The sequence below is a fragment of the Polypterus senegalus genome, chromosome 14 (assembly GCF_016835505.1).
Source record: "Polypterus senegalus isolate Bchr_013 chromosome 14, ASM1683550v1, whole genome shotgun sequence".
Taxonomy (NCBI): Eukaryota; Metazoa; Chordata; class Cladistia; order Polypteriformes; family Polypteridae; genus Polypterus; species Polypterus senegalus.
Genome location: NC_053167.1, coordinates 91002434 through 91023231, shown reverse-complemented (window position 1 = coordinate 91023231; position 20798 = coordinate 91002434). Strand labels below are relative to the sequence as shown.

The following is a 20798-nucleotide window of genomic DNA, read 5'->3' as shown; positions in this document are numbered from 1 at the left end:
AACATATTGTTATGCTTCATCACTTTTGTTACCTTTTTTGATGGTGGCTAAATACTTTAGTAGTAGTCTTGCATTTTGTTTTTTTTGCCTCAGCTTCTTGTGTTTTTTTTTTTTTTTTTTTTTTTTTTTTTCCTTTCAAGAACTAACTTTTTTGTCTCTTTTTTAGATTTGAGTCTTGCACCAGATGCTGTTAGGTTAAGCTTTGGTGGTTTAGGCTAATTTTGGCATAAAAGAGTGGCTAGATGGAAGGAATTATTTGTTAAATAAATAAAAAGCAAACAGTTCTTGTTTTAGATTTTGATTCCTGTGCAAAATTTATTCCAATCAATTTAAATTAACTTTTGAGTAATTTTTTATTAATTTAAATGTGCCTAATTTATTATTTAAAAAAAATAATCGGAACAACTACTTTAAAAATGATGAACAGCAGATTAGTTTAACAAATTGTCATATATTGTCAAAATAAAACCATAATAATGAACTATAATATATTACTAAATAAATTAATTCACCTCCAAAGCAATAAAAAAGCTTTCCCCACCAATCAGTTTATCTCCTGCCACTTACATTTTTTTTTCCTCTATACCACATACACTCCTGTTTGTCTCCTCACTCCCTACTGAAAACATCCTTCCCACCTCACCTTACTTTTCCTCGTGACTTATCCTGTCACTCCTATCCTAAGAGGCATATTCACCCCTTACAGAATAGAAGCCTTTCACCCAGTCACAATACTTACAGCTTTCATTACCCCCTTACTGCTCATGCACAGTGCATCACAAGCTGCCTGCATGTTACAGTGTTTTAACAAAACATAACAGAATTTAAAAACAAATTTTCAATACAGAAGAGCATTAACTTTAATACAGAATAACATTACCGTCAGTGGTTTTCATTTTCAACACGTTTTCAATTTTGTTGGCATCACGCTTTATATTATTCACTGTTGTTCTTTCTACTCTGTAAATTGAAGCAATACTTGAAACAACGTTCACCATTTTGTAAATGTTTAATAATTTCAATTTTTGTGACAATTTCAACACTACATGCTTATTTCCATTTATTGGCCACAACAATGCATAGTAGATTAATTATAACAAAAGAAAAAAAGCTACGAAACACTGTTTAAACTGAAGTTAAGTCTCTGACACTGTGATTTCAAGATGCGGCATGATATGTGGTGCTGAGGAAGATCACTACGCGCTAGCACAAGGATGAGTTGTTCCAGTGTGCATAGCTCACAGCATACCGCATGGCAATAATAGTACAGTAATAGGTAAGTGCTGGCATGCACAATTTTTTTTTTGTGCTCATGGTTAATCGAGTGACAGATAATGGATAATGTAACTGCTATCATACAGAGCTTAATAGTGATATTGAGGACCATGACATGCTGAATAAACACACACTTACCAAAGAAGTTTTAATTATGGTTATGTTGGTCAAGAGTTTTTCAACTTTGTTTCTGCTGAAAGGTGCTATCTGGCTACCTCAGTAAGTAAAATACAACAAGAACGCTTGCTGGCACAGCTACTTATCGAATGTCTAGAAGGCTGTATGAATTACCTGCTTTTATAAGGTCTTGTGATGTACTTGTTATGTATAAAATACATAGTGCTGCCAAAGTATACAGCCAGTTCCTTGAAAAGATAGACAGTGCTACAAAGTAAGTGACGTCCATTTTAAGAAACATTCAGAAGGTATAGAAGGGTAGAACATAAAGGGGCTCATTGAGTCTTTTATGAGCCTATGCTATGTAGACACATCATACATTTCTTAATCAAATAGCCGTTTTTCTAACCAAAAAATACTGAACTGATTCTTTTCAGAACAAACGCTATTGAGGTAAGTCATAAAATTTAGAAATGGTCACAAGTTCATAAAGTTGAAACAATGCTGTAAGGGTGGAAATATTAGAGAAATAAAAATGATTTTAACAAATGGAAATAAAATAATCTTGGTGTTGAATTTCATAAAATGTTTTTCAAAATTTCCTTTTAAGCAGCATCCATTTTTTTCATTATATGCTTTTTTTTAAGAATACACACATGTTCACATATTCAGTTATACTCTAATATTATATTAGGTAGGAAACATCAATCATTCATTTCCACCTGATAAGATCATATACATTATATATAAATAAATACAGAGTATATGTATGCTTTGTTGGAGAATTGGCTGATGCATTCCTTAAGCAGTTAGGTAATCTTTAAATTCTAAGGTCAGGCTCAAAGCCTTGCTTTTTTTTCCAGTAAGATAAATGAGACTTTCAGTGCCAGCAATCTGATTGTCGCTAAATTTCATGCTTAAGTTGAAACAATGGTTAAAATTTCCATGTTCTTCAGAGGATAATTGAATCTGTCCTCAATTTATAAATGATGATGCTCATACCCCACACTCCTGGAGTCAATCCCTTAAACCAGAGTGAAAAATTGTGCAATTTCCACCCATACAAAGCCACCCTACACCATCACTCGAGTAATTCAATTTATGTTTGAAATTCTGAGCCTTAAACATATGGTCATGCTGAAGTCCATTTTCATTAGCCCATGTCACTTTAAATATTTGTTAAATAGATAAGTCTTAAAAGTGGTTCGAGACGGAAGGTAGATGTAGTGTATACACTTCAGCTTTTGACCGTATATAGAGTACGTATTTAATATTTCAGTAGGGTGCCTAAGGTAGAATTTCATCTGTAGCTACATTATACAAGTCTAAATAGTGGTAGTCAGGATGTATTTTTTTTTGTTTAACAAAATGACATATTAATCTAAGTGGTATATGTTAGTAAGATCTGTAGACATATTTTGCGGCTGAACGTCTATTGTTTTCCTAATAGCATATTTTGTTTTATGAGCTTTTTGTTATCCTGTTTCCTGGCCGAAGGAGCATGCCAATGAAATAAAGGTGAATAGTTTTCTTAGAATAGGCTAATTAAGGAGATTAACAAACAGACATGTTAAAAAATAGTTTTTTCAAAACATTACAAATCCAAAGATGTATGCTGTTCATGGAAGCTGAATGAAGCTTGGATTCCACTAATTGAGTGCATTGTTCGCAGTCTTTATCAATTGAGCTCTACAGTTTTGAGAAGAATTCACATGCACACTTTTACAGGATGATTGAAATTTACAAAGGTAAATTGCGAAAATTTGACATACAGCAGATTTTTCTTTTTATGTGCAGATCTCTTCTGTGTTTTGGCATAGCTATATTTTCACCCTGAATTAATGCAGAGTTTTGTAAATGAGACCCCTGGTGTGGAATTGTCCACTGGTGACGTCCTGTGTTTTTATTTTTTATGAGTGCTGCTCAGGGTTTATCATTTCACCAAACCCCACACAGCATTTTTTTCTAGTGTGAGGGCATTTCCACAGTCATCCATCAGTTGATGATGATTCTTGGCACTTAAAAGCATTTTCAGGTAGCTGTTTTCCTCAATTCTTAATGTTATTATGAAATTGCAGTTAACTAGAACAGTGGAGGTCAAGTTGAGGTCTGGGAGACCAAGAAAACTTTCTGAAAGAACTGTTCTTTGGATTGCTAGAAAGGCAACTAAAACACCCAGTTTTACTACTAAAGCCCTTCAAGAAGATTTAGCAGACTCTGAGGTGGTAGTGCATGGTTCTACATTGCACGTGACACCTGAACAAATATGAACTTCACTAGCCAACCCGCGGCGTACCATACGCCGCATAATCAGGCCGGTTTTTTAATGAATTTTAAGCACAGGGAGAAAATTAACATTTGAAAAATCGGTAATGTAATAAATCGGCAAGAAAAGCAACATTGTAACAATGCACGGAACGAACCAACACACAATCGTCCGTGACTGAAAACCGGCGGATCGTCCTCGCGCCTTCTGCTGCCAGACGGAGGGATGGGGGTTCACGGCACGGAGAGTGGAGCGGAGGAGAGAAGGACGTCCATTCAGCTCCGTCCGTCATGCTAGTCTGCTGATTTCTCGTTCAGTATGTACTGCCCGGTCATGTGCCCACCTCCAACTTGTCACTTGAGTCGTCGTCTTTACACAGTCCAGATGTACATGTGACTGACGTGGACTTTTCATTGCTCTGTGCGGTTTTGGCCGCTTTTCTATATATAATCCACCAAGACACCTGACCACAGTAGTAGCGAGGTGGGAGGGTCGTGCGTACAAAGTGCAGGAGCATTTAAGAAGACGCATGTTTGTCGCGACGCAACCAGTGGGAGCGTCAGGGACGATCCTGGGTAGACGGCCGCCTTTGTGCGAATGTGGTTTCACCGCCCTACGTACCTATTTTCTATTATGATATGACGGATATTACTATTACATGTACTACTTCAAACAGGATTAAGACGGTGTTAGGGTTAGAGTCGGGATGTATAAATAAAATTTAATTTCAAACGATTAATTTCAAACCAAACCAGCCTAGATTAGAAAGCGGTTTATTTAATCGTTCTAGCGACAGGCAGCTCTGCACACAGTGACAGTCAATTCAGAGATCGCCGCAGCCCCGTTTGCCGCTTCTCTTGACTCGCAATCCCGTTGAGGAACGTCGCGTCTCACATGAAATCTATAAGCCTTAGCGACGCGTTGACTAAGAGACTACACACATTTAGAGAGCATGTCGTAAACGCATGGTAAGCAATGGAACCGTTCAGACAGAGCATGCGATGAGTCGGCGACCATCAAAGGCTTTTGCGCCCGCTCGCGTGAGCAAATCGCTATGTATGTGGAGTCCCTAATAGGCATCAACGCATCGACTACAATACACGCCACTGCAACTTTGTCAAACTTTGCTCACTGCAAGCGCCGCCGCTGCTATAGTCGTCCGCCCTCAGACTTTAAAATTCAAAGGCGGACAGCCGCCGGTCGCAGCGTCGCCGGCTGCTGCACGTCTCCTCAACGGCCGCCTTTGAGTTTGGCGCCATGCGCGGGCACGTTTTGCCCGTCGCCAGGATCGGCCCTGGGGAGCGTATGAGTCGCACTTAGTGGGAATTCCACGGTTTGCAGCCGAATGGGGCTCAACGGCTTACCACGCCGGGTAGACACACGGTCAATGTCATGCATAATTATTTATTTAATGCTAAACACTTCTGGAAAGACGCAGTTGTCTAAAAAAGGAGGGTTTGAGGATACAACAGAAAGTGAATGAAAAGATGGAACTGTAGACTTTTCATTGCTCTGTGCGGTTTCGGCTGCCTTTCTATATATAATCCACCAAGACACCTGACCACGGTAGTAGCGAGGTGGGAGGGTGTGAACAAAGTGCAGGAGCATCTAAGAAGGCGCATGTTTGTCGCGGATGCGAATTGCTGTATGTAGCGTGTAAAACAGTTTGCCATGGAGCACGTGGTGGAGCGTCGTAACCGAAAACTCAGTTTTTAAAGACTGCTCACTTCATTGTGTTTTAACCTCAGTTGTAAAGGATTGTTTTAAGGATCCCATGGGATACCCTCGAAACCGTTTGACACGCTGCACCATAGAGTCGGACGTATTCATGTAATCAGCGTATTGTTGAGCAGACTGTATAACAATGCCTCTGTGACTAAGAACAACGGACACCACGTCACCGAAGTTATCCCAATGTTGGCAAACAAAGCTAAGAGCCATGTCATGAAGTTTGAGAGCAACAGTTTCGTCAATGGCATTTCTTCAAAAAAACCCGACTGACAGAAACAAACAGTTACCTGAAGCAGGAATTTCCATAACATTGAAAGAATTGTTGTTTCCATGAAATACATTTGCAGCCATGGAGGGCAAAAGAATAGTCAACGTGGCTCACAGCTGGTTTGGACCGAGCACAGACCAAAGCGAGTGAGTATGTGTTTGATGAGCTGTTTGATTTGGCGGGCAGTGGTCTGAGGTGCGTTCCTGAGCACGTGGGAGGAGGGGTAGAGTTTCTGGGCGGGGCTTCGTTGTTCCTTTCGCATGGTTTTCATGGTGTCGAAACCAAAAGAATAATGAAAAGTCAACGTGGCTTAGGCGTGCATGTGGACTCCTAGCACAGGCGAAAGGGGCTAACTGGGTGGTCGGTGAGTTTTGCGTCCGGGCACATGGGCAGGCAGTGTGAATGCCTAGAGAGCGAGGGTAGACGCGGGCGGTGAAAAGGAGTGTTGGTGGGTAGGAAAAGCGTCTTCCGTGTTCCTGCAGGAGCATCTAAGAAGACGCATGTTTGTCGCGGATGCGAATTGCTGTATGTAGTGTGTAAAACAGTTTGCTATGGTGCAAGCAGTCATGCGTTGTAACCGAAAAATCGGTTTTTAAAGACTGCTTACTTCATTGTGTTTTAACCTCAGTTGTAAAGGATTGTTTTAAAGATCCCATGAGATACCTCTCACATGCTGCATATGGCGATTCACCTCCACGAGAAACATGCCTCTATGAACAGACAACGTAGCTCGGAGGTGCATGACATGAACATGACATTAACCTGCCCTGCACCGCATGTGGCCTCCACGACAGATGAATATAAATGACTCCACTTTTTCTGTGTCCTTGTGTCCGACTTGGTGGGCGTGGCCCTGCGAGTTGTCGTTGTATCCAATGGAGTTGGTGGGCGTGGCTCCTTCCTTCGTGCGCCATAGGTGTCTCACTTGTCGGCTTAGTGAATCCACGCCCCTTCCGGCGTGCTTTTCATGGTTGTCTTGCCTTAGTGAATTATATATATAGATGGTAGAGTCAGCAGAAGAATACCTTTCCTGCATTCTAACCACACTATTCAGTTCATGAAGTTTACAAATGAACACCAAAACAAGCCTGATGCAGTCCTTTGGACTGAAGAAGTCAAAACAGAACTTTTTGAACACAATGTGCAAAAGTATGTTTGAAGAAAAAAGGGTGCCTAATTTCAGGAAAAGAACATGTCTCCCAACTGTAATCATGGGGGTGGATCGATCATACTTTGGGCTTGTTTTGCAGCCAGTGGCACAGGAAAATGTCGTTGGTAGAGGGAAGAATGGATTCAAATAAATACCAGCAAACTCTGGAAGCAAATGTCACACCATCTATAAAAAAAAATTGGAAGTTTATAAGAATGGGTCCTACAACAAGATAATGATCTGAAGCACACCTCAGATTCTAGAACGGAATACCTTAAGAGGCGCAAGCTGACCATTTTGCCATGGCCCTTACAGTCCCCTGACCTAATTATCATTGAAAATCTGTGGATAAATCTCAAAAGAGCAGTGCATGCAAGACAGCCCAAGAATCTTGCCGAATTACAAGCCTTTGGCAAGGATGAATGGACAAAAATACCCTAACATCTGATTTAAAAAGAAATTAAAGAGAAAAGAATTGATAGACTCTTATCTGGCTACAAAAAATGTTTACAAGCTGTGATACTTGCCCAAGGGGGTGTCTGTGGAATCTGTATTTCTGTTACATGTATATGGGAGTGTTATATATAATAGGGGTAGGCAGTATGATCAAAACGTTATATTACAATGTACTTAAAAATTATCACAGTTACAGTATATATCACAGTATAATCTTTGGGCATGTACTTTACAGACTGAATAGGTGCTTCTGTTGGCCCAGTTATATAAGTTATCAGTAGGTAGTTGTGCTGTGATATTTCTTTTGATGAGGACCATTTTATTCGGATAAAGTAATAGTGACATTAATAATACATTTTATTTATATAGGACTTTTCCACTGCTCAAAGCAGTTCACAGGAAAAAAGATCAAATACACAACATTGGATACTGCTGGATAATGTTAGCATAAAACGTTTAAATAGATAGATAGATAGATACTTTATTAATCCCAAGGGGAAATTCACATAATCCAGCAGCAGTATACTGATACAAAGAAACAATATTAAATTAAATAGTAATAAAAATGAAAAAAATTAAAATAAAATTAATGTTCGCATTTACTCCCCCGGGTGGAATTGAAGAGTCGCATAGTGTGGGGGAGGAACGATCTCCTCAGTCTGTCAGTGGAGCAGGACAGTGACAAAAGTCTGTCACTGAAGCTAGTCCTCTGCCTGGAGATGATCCTGTTAAGTGGATGCAGTGGATTATTCATGATTGACAGGAGTTTACTTAGTGCCCGTTGCTCTGCCACAGATGTTAAACTGTCCAACTTTAATCCTACAATGGAGCCTGCCTTCTTAACAAGTTTGTCCAGGCGTGAGGCGTCTTTCATCTTTATGCTGCCACCCCAGCACACCACCGCGTAGAAGAGGGCACTCGCCACAGCCATCTGGTAGAACATCTGCAGCATCTTACTGCAGATGTTGAAGGATGCCAACCTTCTCAGAAAGTATAGTCTGCTCTGACCTTTCTTACATAGAGCATCAGTATTGGCAGTCCAGTCCAATTTGTCATCCAGCTGCACTCCCAGATATTTAAAGGTCTGCACCCTCTGCACACAGTCACCTCTGATGATCACAGGGTCCATGAGGGGCCTAGGCCTCCTAAAATCCACCACCAGCTCCTTGGTCTTGCTGGTGTTAAGGTGTAAGTGGTTTGAGTCGCACCATTTAACAAAGTCTTTGATTAACTTTCTGTACTCCTCCTCCTGCCCACTCCTGATGTAGCCCACAATAGCAGTGTCATCAGCGAACTTTTGCACGTGGCAGGAATCCGAGTCATATTGGAAGTCTGATGTATATAGATTGAACAGGACCGGAGAAAGTACAGTCCCCTGTGGCGCCCCTGTATTGCTGCACACAATGTCAGACCTACAGTTCCCAAGACGCACATATTGAGGTCTGTCTGTAAGATAGTCCACAATCCATGCCACAAGGTGTGAATCTACTCCCATCTCAGTCAGCTTATCCTTAAGGAGCAGAGGTTGGATGGTGTTGAAGGCGCTAAAGAAGTCCAAAAACATAATTCTTACAGCACAACTGCCTCTGACCAGGTGGGAGAGGGATCGATGAAGCATATAGATGATGGCATCCTCCGCTCCCACCTTCTCCTGGTATGCGAACTGCAGAGGGTCGCGGGCGTGGCGGACCTGTGGCCTCAGGTGGTGAAGCAGCAGCCACTCCATGGTCTTCATCAGATGTGACGTCAGAGCAACAGGCCGGAAGTCATTCAGCTAAATAAAGGCAAATACAGGAAATGCAAGGATTTGAAGTACAGGGTGGGCCATTTATATGGATACACCTTAATAAAATGGGAATGGTTGGTGATATTACCTTCCTGTTTGTGGCAGATTAGTATATGTGAGGGGGGAAACTTTTCAAGATGGGTGGTGGCCATTTTGAAGTCGGCCATTTTGGATCCAACTTTTGTTCTTTCAATAGGAAGAGGGTCATGTGACACATCAAACTTATTGGGAATTTCACAAGAAAAACAATGGTGTGCTTGGTTTTAACGTAACTTTATTCTTTCATGAGTTATTTACAAGTTTCTCTTTGTTTACAGCCATTGACATGTCGCAGAGGTTAACACGTGAGGAGCGGATAGAAATTGTGTTGATGTCTGGTGAACGCAGTAACCGGGTCATTGCAGCAGATTATTAATGCAAGACACCCTACAAGACCACCCTATCTCCCATGCTACAGTTAGCAAACTGCTTGCTAAGTTTCGTGAAACTGGTTCAGTGTTGGATTTGCCAAAATGTGGACGCATGAAAACTGTCACTAATGAAGAAACATCAGTGGCTGTCCTAGCTTCATTCAGCAAGAGCCCACAGCGTAGCACTCGCCGCATGTCACTGGAGAGTGGCATTAGTTGAACATCCCTTCGGCGGATATTAGCTACTCACAAATGGCACCCTTACAAACTCCAGCTACTGCAGCATCTCAACGAGGATGACCCAGATCGGCGCACTGAATTTGCAGAATGGGCAAAACAAAATTGGAACAGGACCCTCAGTTTACGCAGAAGATTTTGTTCAGTGATGAGGCAAACTTTTATGTGAATGGTGAAGTTAACAAACAAAACCACCGCTATTGGTCTGACACTAACCCACATTGGATAGATTCCTCCAAGACTGTTGGAACAAAAAAATTGATGGTATGGTGTGGTATATGGGGTACAAAGATAGTGGGGCCATTCTTCATCAATGGAAACCTCAAGGCCACTGGATATGCGAAATTGCTACATGATGATGTGTTTCCCTCTTTATGCACTGAAGCTGGCACGTTCCCTGAGTTTTTCCAGCAAGATGGTGCACCACCACATTATGGGTGTCAGGTCCGAGCATTCCTAGATGAACAGTTTCCTGGAAAGTGGATTGGTCATCGTGGGCCAGTTGAATGGCCCCCAAGGTCTCCCGATCTGACCCCCTTAGATTTTTATCTTTGGGGTCATCTGAAGGTAGTTGTCTATGCTGTGAAGATACGAGATGTGCAGCACCTGAAACTACGGATACTGGAAGCCTGTGCTAGCATTTCTCCTGTGGTGTTGCTATCAGTGTGTGAAGAGTTGCATTGACAATCCAACACAATGGGTAGCACATTGAACACATTTTATAAGTGGTCAGAAACTTGTAAATAACTCATGAAAGAATAAAGTTACGTTAAAACCAAGCACACCATTGTTTTACTTGTGAAATTCCCAATAAGTTTGATGTGTCACTTGACCCTCTTCCTATTGAAAAAACAAAAGTTGGATCCAAAATGGCCGACTTCAAAATGGCCACCATGGTCACCACCCAACTTGAAAAGTTTCCCCCCTCACATATACTAATGTGCCACAAACAGGAAGTTAATATCACCAACCATTCCCATTTTATTAAGGTGTATCCATATAAATGGCCCACCCTGTAGAATAACAGTCAAAAAACACAATGAAATACAAAATACTACCTGAACAAATAACAGAATTTGTCATACAAATTAGCATAGAGGTAAATTAAAAGGGTCAGAATGTCTGGTTAAGTTAAACAACTTTCTGAAAAAAGTTGTTTTTTTTTAAAGGAAAAAGAGTCAGTTGACCTAATTAATTTATATTTAAAATATCTTTATTGTGCAAAAAAATGGAATAACTGAACAAGAAATAAACACAGATTTCAAATAACATTAAAAAGATGTATAGACTATACAGTAAAAATATAAAATAAATTTGGCAGTAAAAGTTATTCAAAGAGCATGGGAAGGTATGGTAAGGTTAACATGCAATAGCAAGCAAATGTGCAAACAAAAGAGGAATCATTTATGTGATTTAATTAATCAGTTTTGGGATGATAGTCTTAACTGTTTTGAATGAGATGACGTAAAATAAGTTGACACCTGTATGTGAAATTAAAAAAAATCCTCTCAACTACTTCAACTTGGTCCTAGGACAGTGACATCACTTGCACATAAAATCAATTTGCAGTTTCGACATTTCATAATTCTTTTACTGGCCTTAAGTCCTTGTAAATAGTGTTTTTTAAATATTTTATTAGGCATTATAAATGAATTTTGTATTTCATGTTTACACAACCTGAAATTAATTAATTAAAATGCTCGAGATTGTCAACTAGGAATGGCATCAGCATCGCGATGATCCGTTTTAATTGGAGAAACAAAAATGGTACATTTCTGTGAACTACAGACAATGGACCAGCAGCATTTTGACAAATGACTGCTTGCTAGAGTTGCTCTGTCCAGCCTGTTGAGACTTCTTGCATGCAATAATTATCTGTTAATGGATTCCATTTGTGTAAGCTATGATTTTACTAAGCATTAGCATTGGGATAATTAATTTTGCCTATTAGACTCACAGTGTCTCCTTGAGTACTCTTTTAAGTTATTTTGAACTATAGTCGTATATTTGTATTTAAAAAGTTGCCTTTCTTCTGTAGTAAATATACTGTATTTTCAGATAATAACAAATCCAGCCATTATCTTTCATCACATTACTTTTAAACATGCCTCTTCTAGCCGTTTGTGTTTTATAATGCAACTATTATTACTCAGGCAGTATAATTTAATTTAATACAACAAACAAAATCTTAAGTATTTATTTTAAAATGATATGGTACTTTCAATATTATTAACAGGAGGAAACAGTTCCCATTCAAGGTATGTGCAAATGATGCAGACATAACAAATAATATAAGGAAGTTAAAAACTATGATGGTCTCCACCAATGATTATCAGTTGAACCCCCTTTCAAGGCATAATTTGTTATATTGTTGTCGTCCTATGGAAGTAAAATTAATAGCAGATATTTTATAGGTTATTGAATAGTATTACTGTGGTTAAATTACTTCATTTTTGTTTATGTGCAGTTTTTTGGAGACCAAATAAATGTTTTCATTTGTGTTGCTTTGATTTTTATTATATTTGAGAGACACATTTTAAGCCACTGGGAATGTTTCAGAGATTTATCTTTACAGGTTGTACTACTTCATTTACTTTCTCTTGAGCACTCAATTAATGCACCACAGGCCTTTGCATCCAGTGTTCGCTTGACATCTGTGCTCCCTCTCAATCACAAGGTGATGAGGATGATAATAGCATCCTCATTATTATGGGGTACAAGCAAGTAATAAATTAATGAATCAGAAAGTGCTTGAAAAGCATGCACTGGCTAATATGAAAACCGGCATGGAGGGATGATGCAATGTTAAATCAATAAAATACTGTAGAGAGAACTTCATCTGGCTGGAAAATTACAGAATTGCCATAAGCATTATGCTGGTGCATTGCTGGACAATCAATGAAAAGAGTATTGATTTAGTTATTATAAGTTCATATACTCAAGACAATGTTAAATACACATTTAGTAACAAGCCACATTAATCACATGATATTTTGTAGAAAGTAGAAGGGGATTAGAAGAAGATAGAAGACCATAAGTTAATGCTTTTGTTAACTGTCTTCTTTTTTACCTGATGTATATTGCATTTTAATAGTGTTTACAAGGTGTAAAGTTGTTTGTTTGATTAGAAATTCATACCAATTATTGCTGTATTTCAGAAGTCAATAGAAAGGAGTTTATTCTTCATCTGCTTTGTTCAGTTTTTTTTATCTTAACATTTGACATAATAGGCAAGACATGGGTAGGGGAGTGACAATTTTTTTCTTTTTTATTATTATTGAAACTTTGCAGGTCTTTGTTTTATAAACAATAAATATGGCTCCACTTTTGGGTGATTTAATTTTATGTAGGTTTTTAGTGGTAACTGTCTGCTGTAATGAATGTTAATAAAAGCTTAAAGAAGTTTTTTGCTCAGCTCCCTTATCAGAAGAAAGTGTTTTTAAAATGAACTTATTTTCACAACATGTTTTATGGTAATAAATAAGAATAATCAATATGAGAACTAATTTTAAAGTTAGTCTGTTAGACTGTTGAACTGAAAGGAGAGATTTGTGGTGGTCGCAAATTAAAGTAATTTGATTTGTTGTGACTATAAACACTTAAAGGTTTATCATTCAGTCCTGTTTTTACTTTAAAATGAGTAGTTAAAAAATATTCTTTTTGCAATAAGGTTACATGATCTCTTTAGCTTTCTTTTACACATAGCTTAGCACTTTAAATATAAAATGTTGTATTACTTTTTATGAGATGTTTTTTTAGTTTTGTTCCTACATTTAACACCTCCATGTTCTCCTTCTCATTTGTTCTAGAATCACAGAAGACTCTGCCGCAACAACGCTCGAAGCACTGAAGGCTCGCATCCGGGAGCTAGAGAAGCAGCTTTCAAGAGGAGATCGATACAAATGTCTCATTTGTATGGTAGGTTTAACTGCTTTGCCTTGTAATCAGTTGTTAATAATTATTTCTTAAGCATATAATACTTCATTTTTTATGGATTAGCTTGATACAATTCTGTTTATTTTTAATTGATAAGTGTGAATATAAAGATTATGTAAGTTACCTAAGTAACCAGCCAAAACCTGTGGTTAAGACTTAGCAAATACCATTATAAAATCTCTCCTTATTAATACATTTTTATAACAATATAAATTTTCTGAGTATCACAAAATTTATAGCAGCTTCAGAAACAAAACCAAGGCATTGGAGGATAAATTAGTCTTCACAATGTTTGCACCATAGCTGGCCAGCTGGAAAAGGTACATCTGGGAATAGATGTTATTTGTGTATTTTATTACACTTCAGAAGGATTAGTAAAATCTAATCAAACTCCAAAACCAAGCATACTTATTTAAAAATACAGTGCATCCGGAAAGTATTCACAGCACATCACTTTTTCCACATTTTGTTATGTTACACCCTTATTCCAAAATGGAGGTCAGTTTCGCCCATTCCTCTTTGCAGCACCTCTCAAGTTCCAACAGGTTGGATGGGAAGCGTCGGTGCACAGCCATTTTAAGATCTCTCCAGAGATGTTCAATCGGATTCAAGTCTGGGCTCTGGCTGGGCCACTCAAGGACATTCACAGAGTTGTCCTGAAGCCACTCCTTTGATATCTTGGCTGTGTGCTTAGGGTCATTGTCCTGCTGAAAGATGAATCGTCGCCCCAGTCTGAGGTTAAGAGCAGGTTTTCATCCAGGTTGTGTCTCTACATTGCTACAGTCATCTTTCCCTTTATTCTGACTAGTCTTCCAGTTCCTGCCACTGAAAAACATCCCCACAGCATGATGCTGCCACCAGCATGCTTCACTGTAGGGATGGTATTGGTAGTGCCTGGTTTCCTCCAAACGTGACGCCTGGCATTCACACCAAAAAGTTCAATCTTTGTCTCATCAGACCAGAGAATTTTGTTTCTCATGGTCTGAGAGTCCTTCAGGTGCCTTTTGGCAAACTCCAGGCGGGCTGCCATGTGCTTTTTACTAAGGAGTGGCTTCCGTCTGGCCACTCTACCATACAGGCCTGATTGGTGGATTGCTGCAGAGATGGTTGTCCTTCTGGAAGGTTCTCCTCTCTCCACAGAGGACCTCTGGAGCTCTGACAGAGTGACCATCGGGTTCTTGGTCACCTCCCTGACTAAGGCCCTTCTCCTCCGATTGCTCAGTTTAGATGGCCGGCCAGCTCTAGGAAGAGTCCTGGTGGTTTCGAACTTCTTCCACTTACGGATGATGGAGGCCACTGTGCTCATTGTTACCTTCAAAGCAGCAGAAATTTTTCTGTAACCTTCCTTAGGTCTACAGACAATTCCTATGACTTCATGCTTGGTTTGTGCTCTGACATGAACTGTCAACTGTGGGACCTTATATAGACAGCTGTGTGCCTTTCCAGATCATGTCCAATCAACTGAATTTACCACAGGTGGACTCCAATTAAGCTGCAGAAACATCTCAAGGATGATCGGGGAAACAGGATGCACCTGAGCTCAATTTTGAGCTTCATGACAAAGGCTGTGAATACTTATGTACATGTGCTTTCTCGATTTTTTTTTTTTTTATTTTTAATAAATTTGCAAAAAATCTCCAGTAAACTTTTTTCACATTGTCATTATGGGGTGTTGTGTGAAGAATTCTGAGGAAAAAAATGAATTTAATCCATTTTGAAATAAGGATATAACATAACAAAATGTGGAAAAAGTGATTCGTTGTGAATTCTTTCCGGATGCACTGTAATTTACTTTGGAAGTGTACTGCCTATTTGGTATATCTAATAAGAATTTTGGTACTACATGCAACAGAACATCAGACTTACACAAGAAATAATTTTCAGTTTATTTATTAAGAAAGCAGTTACTGTGATATTTCTCTACCTAGTCTTTTCAGCAAAGGTATGTTTTTTTTTAAAGTTACAAGGATTTCCACATTTTTAACAAAACTTCTGTTTTAAAAAAAGTATGAAATAGATTTCAACAAAATAATTTAATAGTTAATGGTTTAATTTTGTATTTTTTTTAAATAATAGAGTGCTTTTCATATCTGTCTCATTCATTATTGGTCATTTTTAATTTTGAAAATAGAACTATATTGTTGTAATTTATTTGCAGTGTAATATCTTAGCTTCACCAGTTTGGCACTGTATAACACTCTGTATTTAATTCTGTTGCACTACTACCTAGATCAATAATATATTGACTGCATTTTTGGTTATGTATTTATTGAATTAAGTCTCAACTTTATGCATTGCAAGCAAGAACTATAATGGCTTAGCAGTTTTGTAGCAACATCTAGTGGTTGAAATGTGAAATGTCAGCCTCAGTATCAGTATGGCTTGTCATTTATGTGAAGGAATTCAGTTATAACTGTATATGACATTTTTTCAGTTGTGGTATCCAATTAATGCAGCATATTTGTTTTGGTGCTACTTGTACAGCATTAGATCACTAAGCATTTGAATCATTTATTAAACTATATAGGTCATGTCCTGTACCAAAGTGTATACATTTATTATGGTTATGAGAAACATATTTTATATATTTAATTAAAGCCTGCAACATATACTGTACATGTGTAATTTCAGTGAAAAAGTTTTAGTATTTTATGTTATAACAATTTGAAATACCACTTGAAATAATAGTGTGATATCAGAATGCACAAAATATAGACCTTCAGTTTGACATGAATTATTGCATTAATGTTTAGAGTTTTAGCGTGTATATTGAATATCATTCTAAAAAAAAAAAAGTACAGTATTCATTTTCTGTGTTTCAGTTATATGTTTTGTGTCAGTGCTTCTACTTTTAGTTTCCACTTTCTTGCGCTCAGTGCTGCCTTTGAATTCCTTCCAGAGGAAGAAATTCCAAACAAGTGCTGAAGACAAGGGTGTGGAATCCGAAAGTGTCAAATCTGACAGTCTGTTTGCAAAGAAACTCCCTCTGAACATTTACTGTTTTTATAGAGGATACATAATGAGGTGCAGTGGAATAAGTCGCTTTTTCCCAACAAAGAGGGTAAGGCTTTCATACCTGATGAGAGAGTTAAACCTGAAGGCCATTTTATTTAATCCAGGAATATTAAAGTATAGTTTATTAACAGTCACATGCACACACAAACACATAGGATATTTTAGAAAGTTCAGCAAAACCTAGGATTCAGATCATTATAGCATTTAAAAATTAAGTTCTGCACCTCCTCATTTTAATGAAACACAATGAGGTCCCCCATCCTTGTAACATCTCAATAATTATTGTCCTTTTGTAAAACACAAAGATTTGCTATTTTATATACCCGTTTTTTTTGCTATGCAATTTTTTTTTATTTGAGTTATTAAAATGCCTTTAGTAAGCATGCTTTTTGTTATGCTGAAGGTCAGAAAAACAATGGTCTGGTCCTTATTGTGAATAATGGGCTTATTCTGAATTAATAGACACAGATTTTATTATAATTTCTGTGAAGAATCCAATATTTTGCAATATACTACAACAGGTGGAAAGAAGTTTTTTATTTATAGTAATAATAATGGCTTATGCCACATGTAATTCAGAGAGACACAGTAAGGATGCACATTGTGGTATAAAGAAGTTCACACAGTTACGTTTTAATCTAGCATTTTGATAGCCTCACTTGGCAAAGATTTTGATCTTCTTATGCATTGTAGATTGAAAGTGTATTTATGAATTGATTATTAAGAATATTTGAAGCAATGTTGGCATCTCTCAGTTAACTGATTAAATCAGTAATTACTTTTGAATTTATTAGTATTTTTCCTAGTTTAAATTTGAGCCTCATGTTTTAATTTAGCATATAAAGCCAGCTTTTTATCTGTTACAATGTTATTTATCTTGCAAAATCAATATTGATAAAATTAATTTTTATTCCCAGGATTCCTATACAATGCCTCTAACCTCAATTCAGTGCTGGCATGTACACTGTGAAGAATGCTGGCTTCGAACTTTGGTAAGAGTTTACTTTACTTATATAGCCAAAATTTCAAAAAAGGAAACATTTACAGAATTTGTTATTGTTTTGGCCATGTCAGATGGAGGATGTGCAAATTATTATATAAATAATCTTCTGTAATTTGTAGTTATGTACGCTTATGTTCAGTGGATTTCAGCAAATAATAGATTCCCTTTTCCCATTAAGGTTGGGGTTATCTTATTGCTGATGTCAATACCTCAATGTTACCAAGTCCACGTCTGTCTCTCGGCTGTCTGCCTTGATACAATCCATTCTGTTCCTTGATTTTTTTTTTTTATTTGCTGTTTGTACTTCCCTGCACTGCCCATTTTACTAGTTTTCCCCTTTTGATTCTTTGCACTTTCTCATACTTTTGCAGCTTTGAATTTTTTTTTTGATTTTGCAGCTTTCAGTTTTCTTACTTATAGCCCCTCTTTTTTCACTTTCTATCTGATTTATTCATTATGCCTTTTATCTGTACGGTTTACACCCTGTATTGCTCTTAGGCACTTCATCGTCATATCCTCTAGTTTTCTTATTTGCTACTGTTTCACAGACTTTCTCTGCAACAATACATTAGAGAATGTCTAACCATTGGTTTTAGAGGAGTAATTTCACCATAAGTGGAATCCTCCATTTGTCCCAGACCACTGTAACCTTGCACCATCTGCTCGCAGTCTTGCTTATATTTCTCTTTGTTTGTTCCTCAACTTCTTCAGTCCAGTTTCTAAAATAATTTTTAAGATTTCACCTGCTTTAATTCTTTCCTGGCTAATTCAACTTACTTTTCTTTAGATTTTCATTAGCAGTTACCACCAAAACCTCTGGGGATTTTTTCCCTTATACATGGAATTTTGGCACTTGATTCCATTCCTGCACCTTCCTTTCGAATTCCTGTTTTGAGTCACCTCTTAATGGCATGTCATTTTGTGGTGAAGTGTGTTAGGGTTTGTGCCAGTGTGTGTTTTAAGAATATAAACAGTGCAGCAAATTATGTTTGGTGGAGGTGGATGCACTTGCGGTGAAGCTGAGCAGCCCCAGGGTGTTGATGAGGACATTGGCTTATTTCATATTCACGTGCAGACTTGATCACTTCAGTTAGTTTCTTCATCAGCTCCTGGCTGGTTGTCATCAAGGCACCTGTACCTATACAGGATAAAAAGGCTGAGAAAGAAAAGTAAAGGTGAAACAGAAAGAAAGGATGGAGGAAAAATCAAGTTGAAGATAAGGAGTATGAAGGAGAATGTCCAGATCAAAGCAGAACTGGTGCAATAGATAGGAGTCATGGCAGTTGGAGAAGGTGCCTTGTGCAGAGGAGTGATGCTCCAGGGGTAGAGTTGCTCCTGCTCAGCAATAAAGTGACTCAGGAGCAGCCAACCACTCCAAGAGACCCTGAGAATGCCAAGGGGAAGTAGTGGGAGAAGGGAGCAGGGCTCACAGGGTCTTCACAGATGCTGAGAATTGGCAGTGGGGACATGACCCAGTGAAGCCGGAGGGCATCCCCTGCTGCTGAGCAAACCTTATTGGTGAGCAGCAGAGACATAGTTATAGAAGGATTCACTGAGGCTCATGATTTTTTTTTTTAAATGACTCTGCTTTAAGCCTTGATTTTTAACCTGTTTAAGGATTATTTATATATTGAAGGCTGCACTTTTTAAAGCACTGTTTAGAATAAAAACACTAAGCACGTTTTGCACCACTCTTGCTTGGCCATTTCAGTTCATGATACCAGTGATTTTTGTTCCACAATTACTCTTACAGTTGTGCTTGAAAGTTTGTGAACCATTTAGAATTTTCTATATTTCTGCATAAATATGACCTAAAACATCATCAGATTTTCACTGAAGTCCTAAAAGTAGATAAAGAGAAACCAGTTAAACAAATGAGACAAAAATATTATACTTGGTCATTTATTTATTGAGGAAAATGATCGAATATTACATATTTGTGAGTGGCAAAAGTATGTGAACCTCTAGGATTAGCAGTTAGTTTGAAGGTGAAATTGAGTCAGGTGTTTTCAATCAATGGGATGACAATCAGGTGTGTGGGCACCCTGTGTTATTTAAAAACAGGGATCTATCAAAGTCTGCTCTTCACAACACATGTTTGTGGAAGTGTATCATGGCATGAACAAAGGAGATTTCTGAGGACCTCAGAAAAGAGTTGTTGATGCTCATCAGGCTGGAAAAGGTTACAAAACCATCTCTAAAGAGTTTGGACTCCACCAATCCACAGTCAGACAGATTGTGTACAAATGGAGGAAATTCAAGACCATTGTTACCCTCCCCAGGAGTGGTCGACCAACAAAGATCACTCCAAGAGCAAGGCGTGTAATAGTCGGAGAGGTCACAAAGGACCCCAGGGTAACTTCTAAGCAACTGAAGGCCTCTCTCACATTGGCTCATGTTCATGAGTCCACCATCAGGACAACACTGAACAACAATGGTGTGCATGGCAGGGTTGCAAGGAGAAAGCCACTGCTCTCCAAAAAAAACATTGCTGCTCGTCTGCTAAAGATCACGTGGACAAACCAGAAGGCTATTGGAAGAATGTTTTGTGGATGGATGAGACCAAAATAGAACTTTTTGGTTTAAATGAAAAGGGTTATGTTTGGAGAAAGGAAAACACTGCATTCCAGCATAAGAACCTTATCCCATCTGTGAAACATGGTGGTGGTAGTATCATGGTTTGGGCCTGTTTTGCTGCATCTGGGCCAGGATGGCTTGCCTTCATTGATGGAACAATATACCAGATACTGAAAGCAAAGGTTCACATACTTTTGCCACTCACAAATATATAATATTTGATCATTTTCCTTAATAAATAAATGACCAAGTATAATATTTTGTCTCATTTATTTAACTGGTTTCTCTTTATCCACTTTTAGGACTTGAGTGAAAATCTGATGATGTTTTAGGTCATATTTGTGCAGAAATATAGAAAATTCTAAAGGGTTCACAAACCTTCTAGCACAACTGTATACTTTCTTCTACAGTTGTTTTTTTCCTGGATCTGAATGCAATGAGGCAGTAATGTCACTCCATACAATTGCCACATTCATGAAATTTTCTGTTATTCTTAAAGTTTACTACTAATATAGACTCTCCATTTCTCCTGTAACCTGTTTTCTGTCTGTACTGATTGTAACCCTCTCTT

At 38.2% G+C, this 20798-nt stretch overlaps 1 protein-coding gene across 10 annotated transcripts in view; it reads left to right on the top strand.

Moving 5' to 3' along the window:
• The window catches only part of rnf220a (ring finger protein 220a), a 365947-nt gene that overhangs the window by 326602 nt on the left and 18547 nt on the right, over nt 1-20798 (top strand). For 7 of the 10 annotated variants that reach the window (XM_039736106.1, XM_039736109.1, XM_039736108.1 and 4 more), the window contains 3 exons: nt 13506-13614; nt 16532-16693; nt 17565-17639. In XM_039736106.1, coding sequence (XP_039592040.1) covers nt 13506-13614; nt 16532-16693; nt 17565-17639 — 346 coding nt within the window. The remainder of the gene's footprint in view (nt 1-13505; nt 13615-16531; nt 16694-17564; nt 17640-20798) is intronic. The other 3 variants (XM_039736113.1, XM_039736112.1, XM_039736110.1) reach the window with 1 other exon arrangement.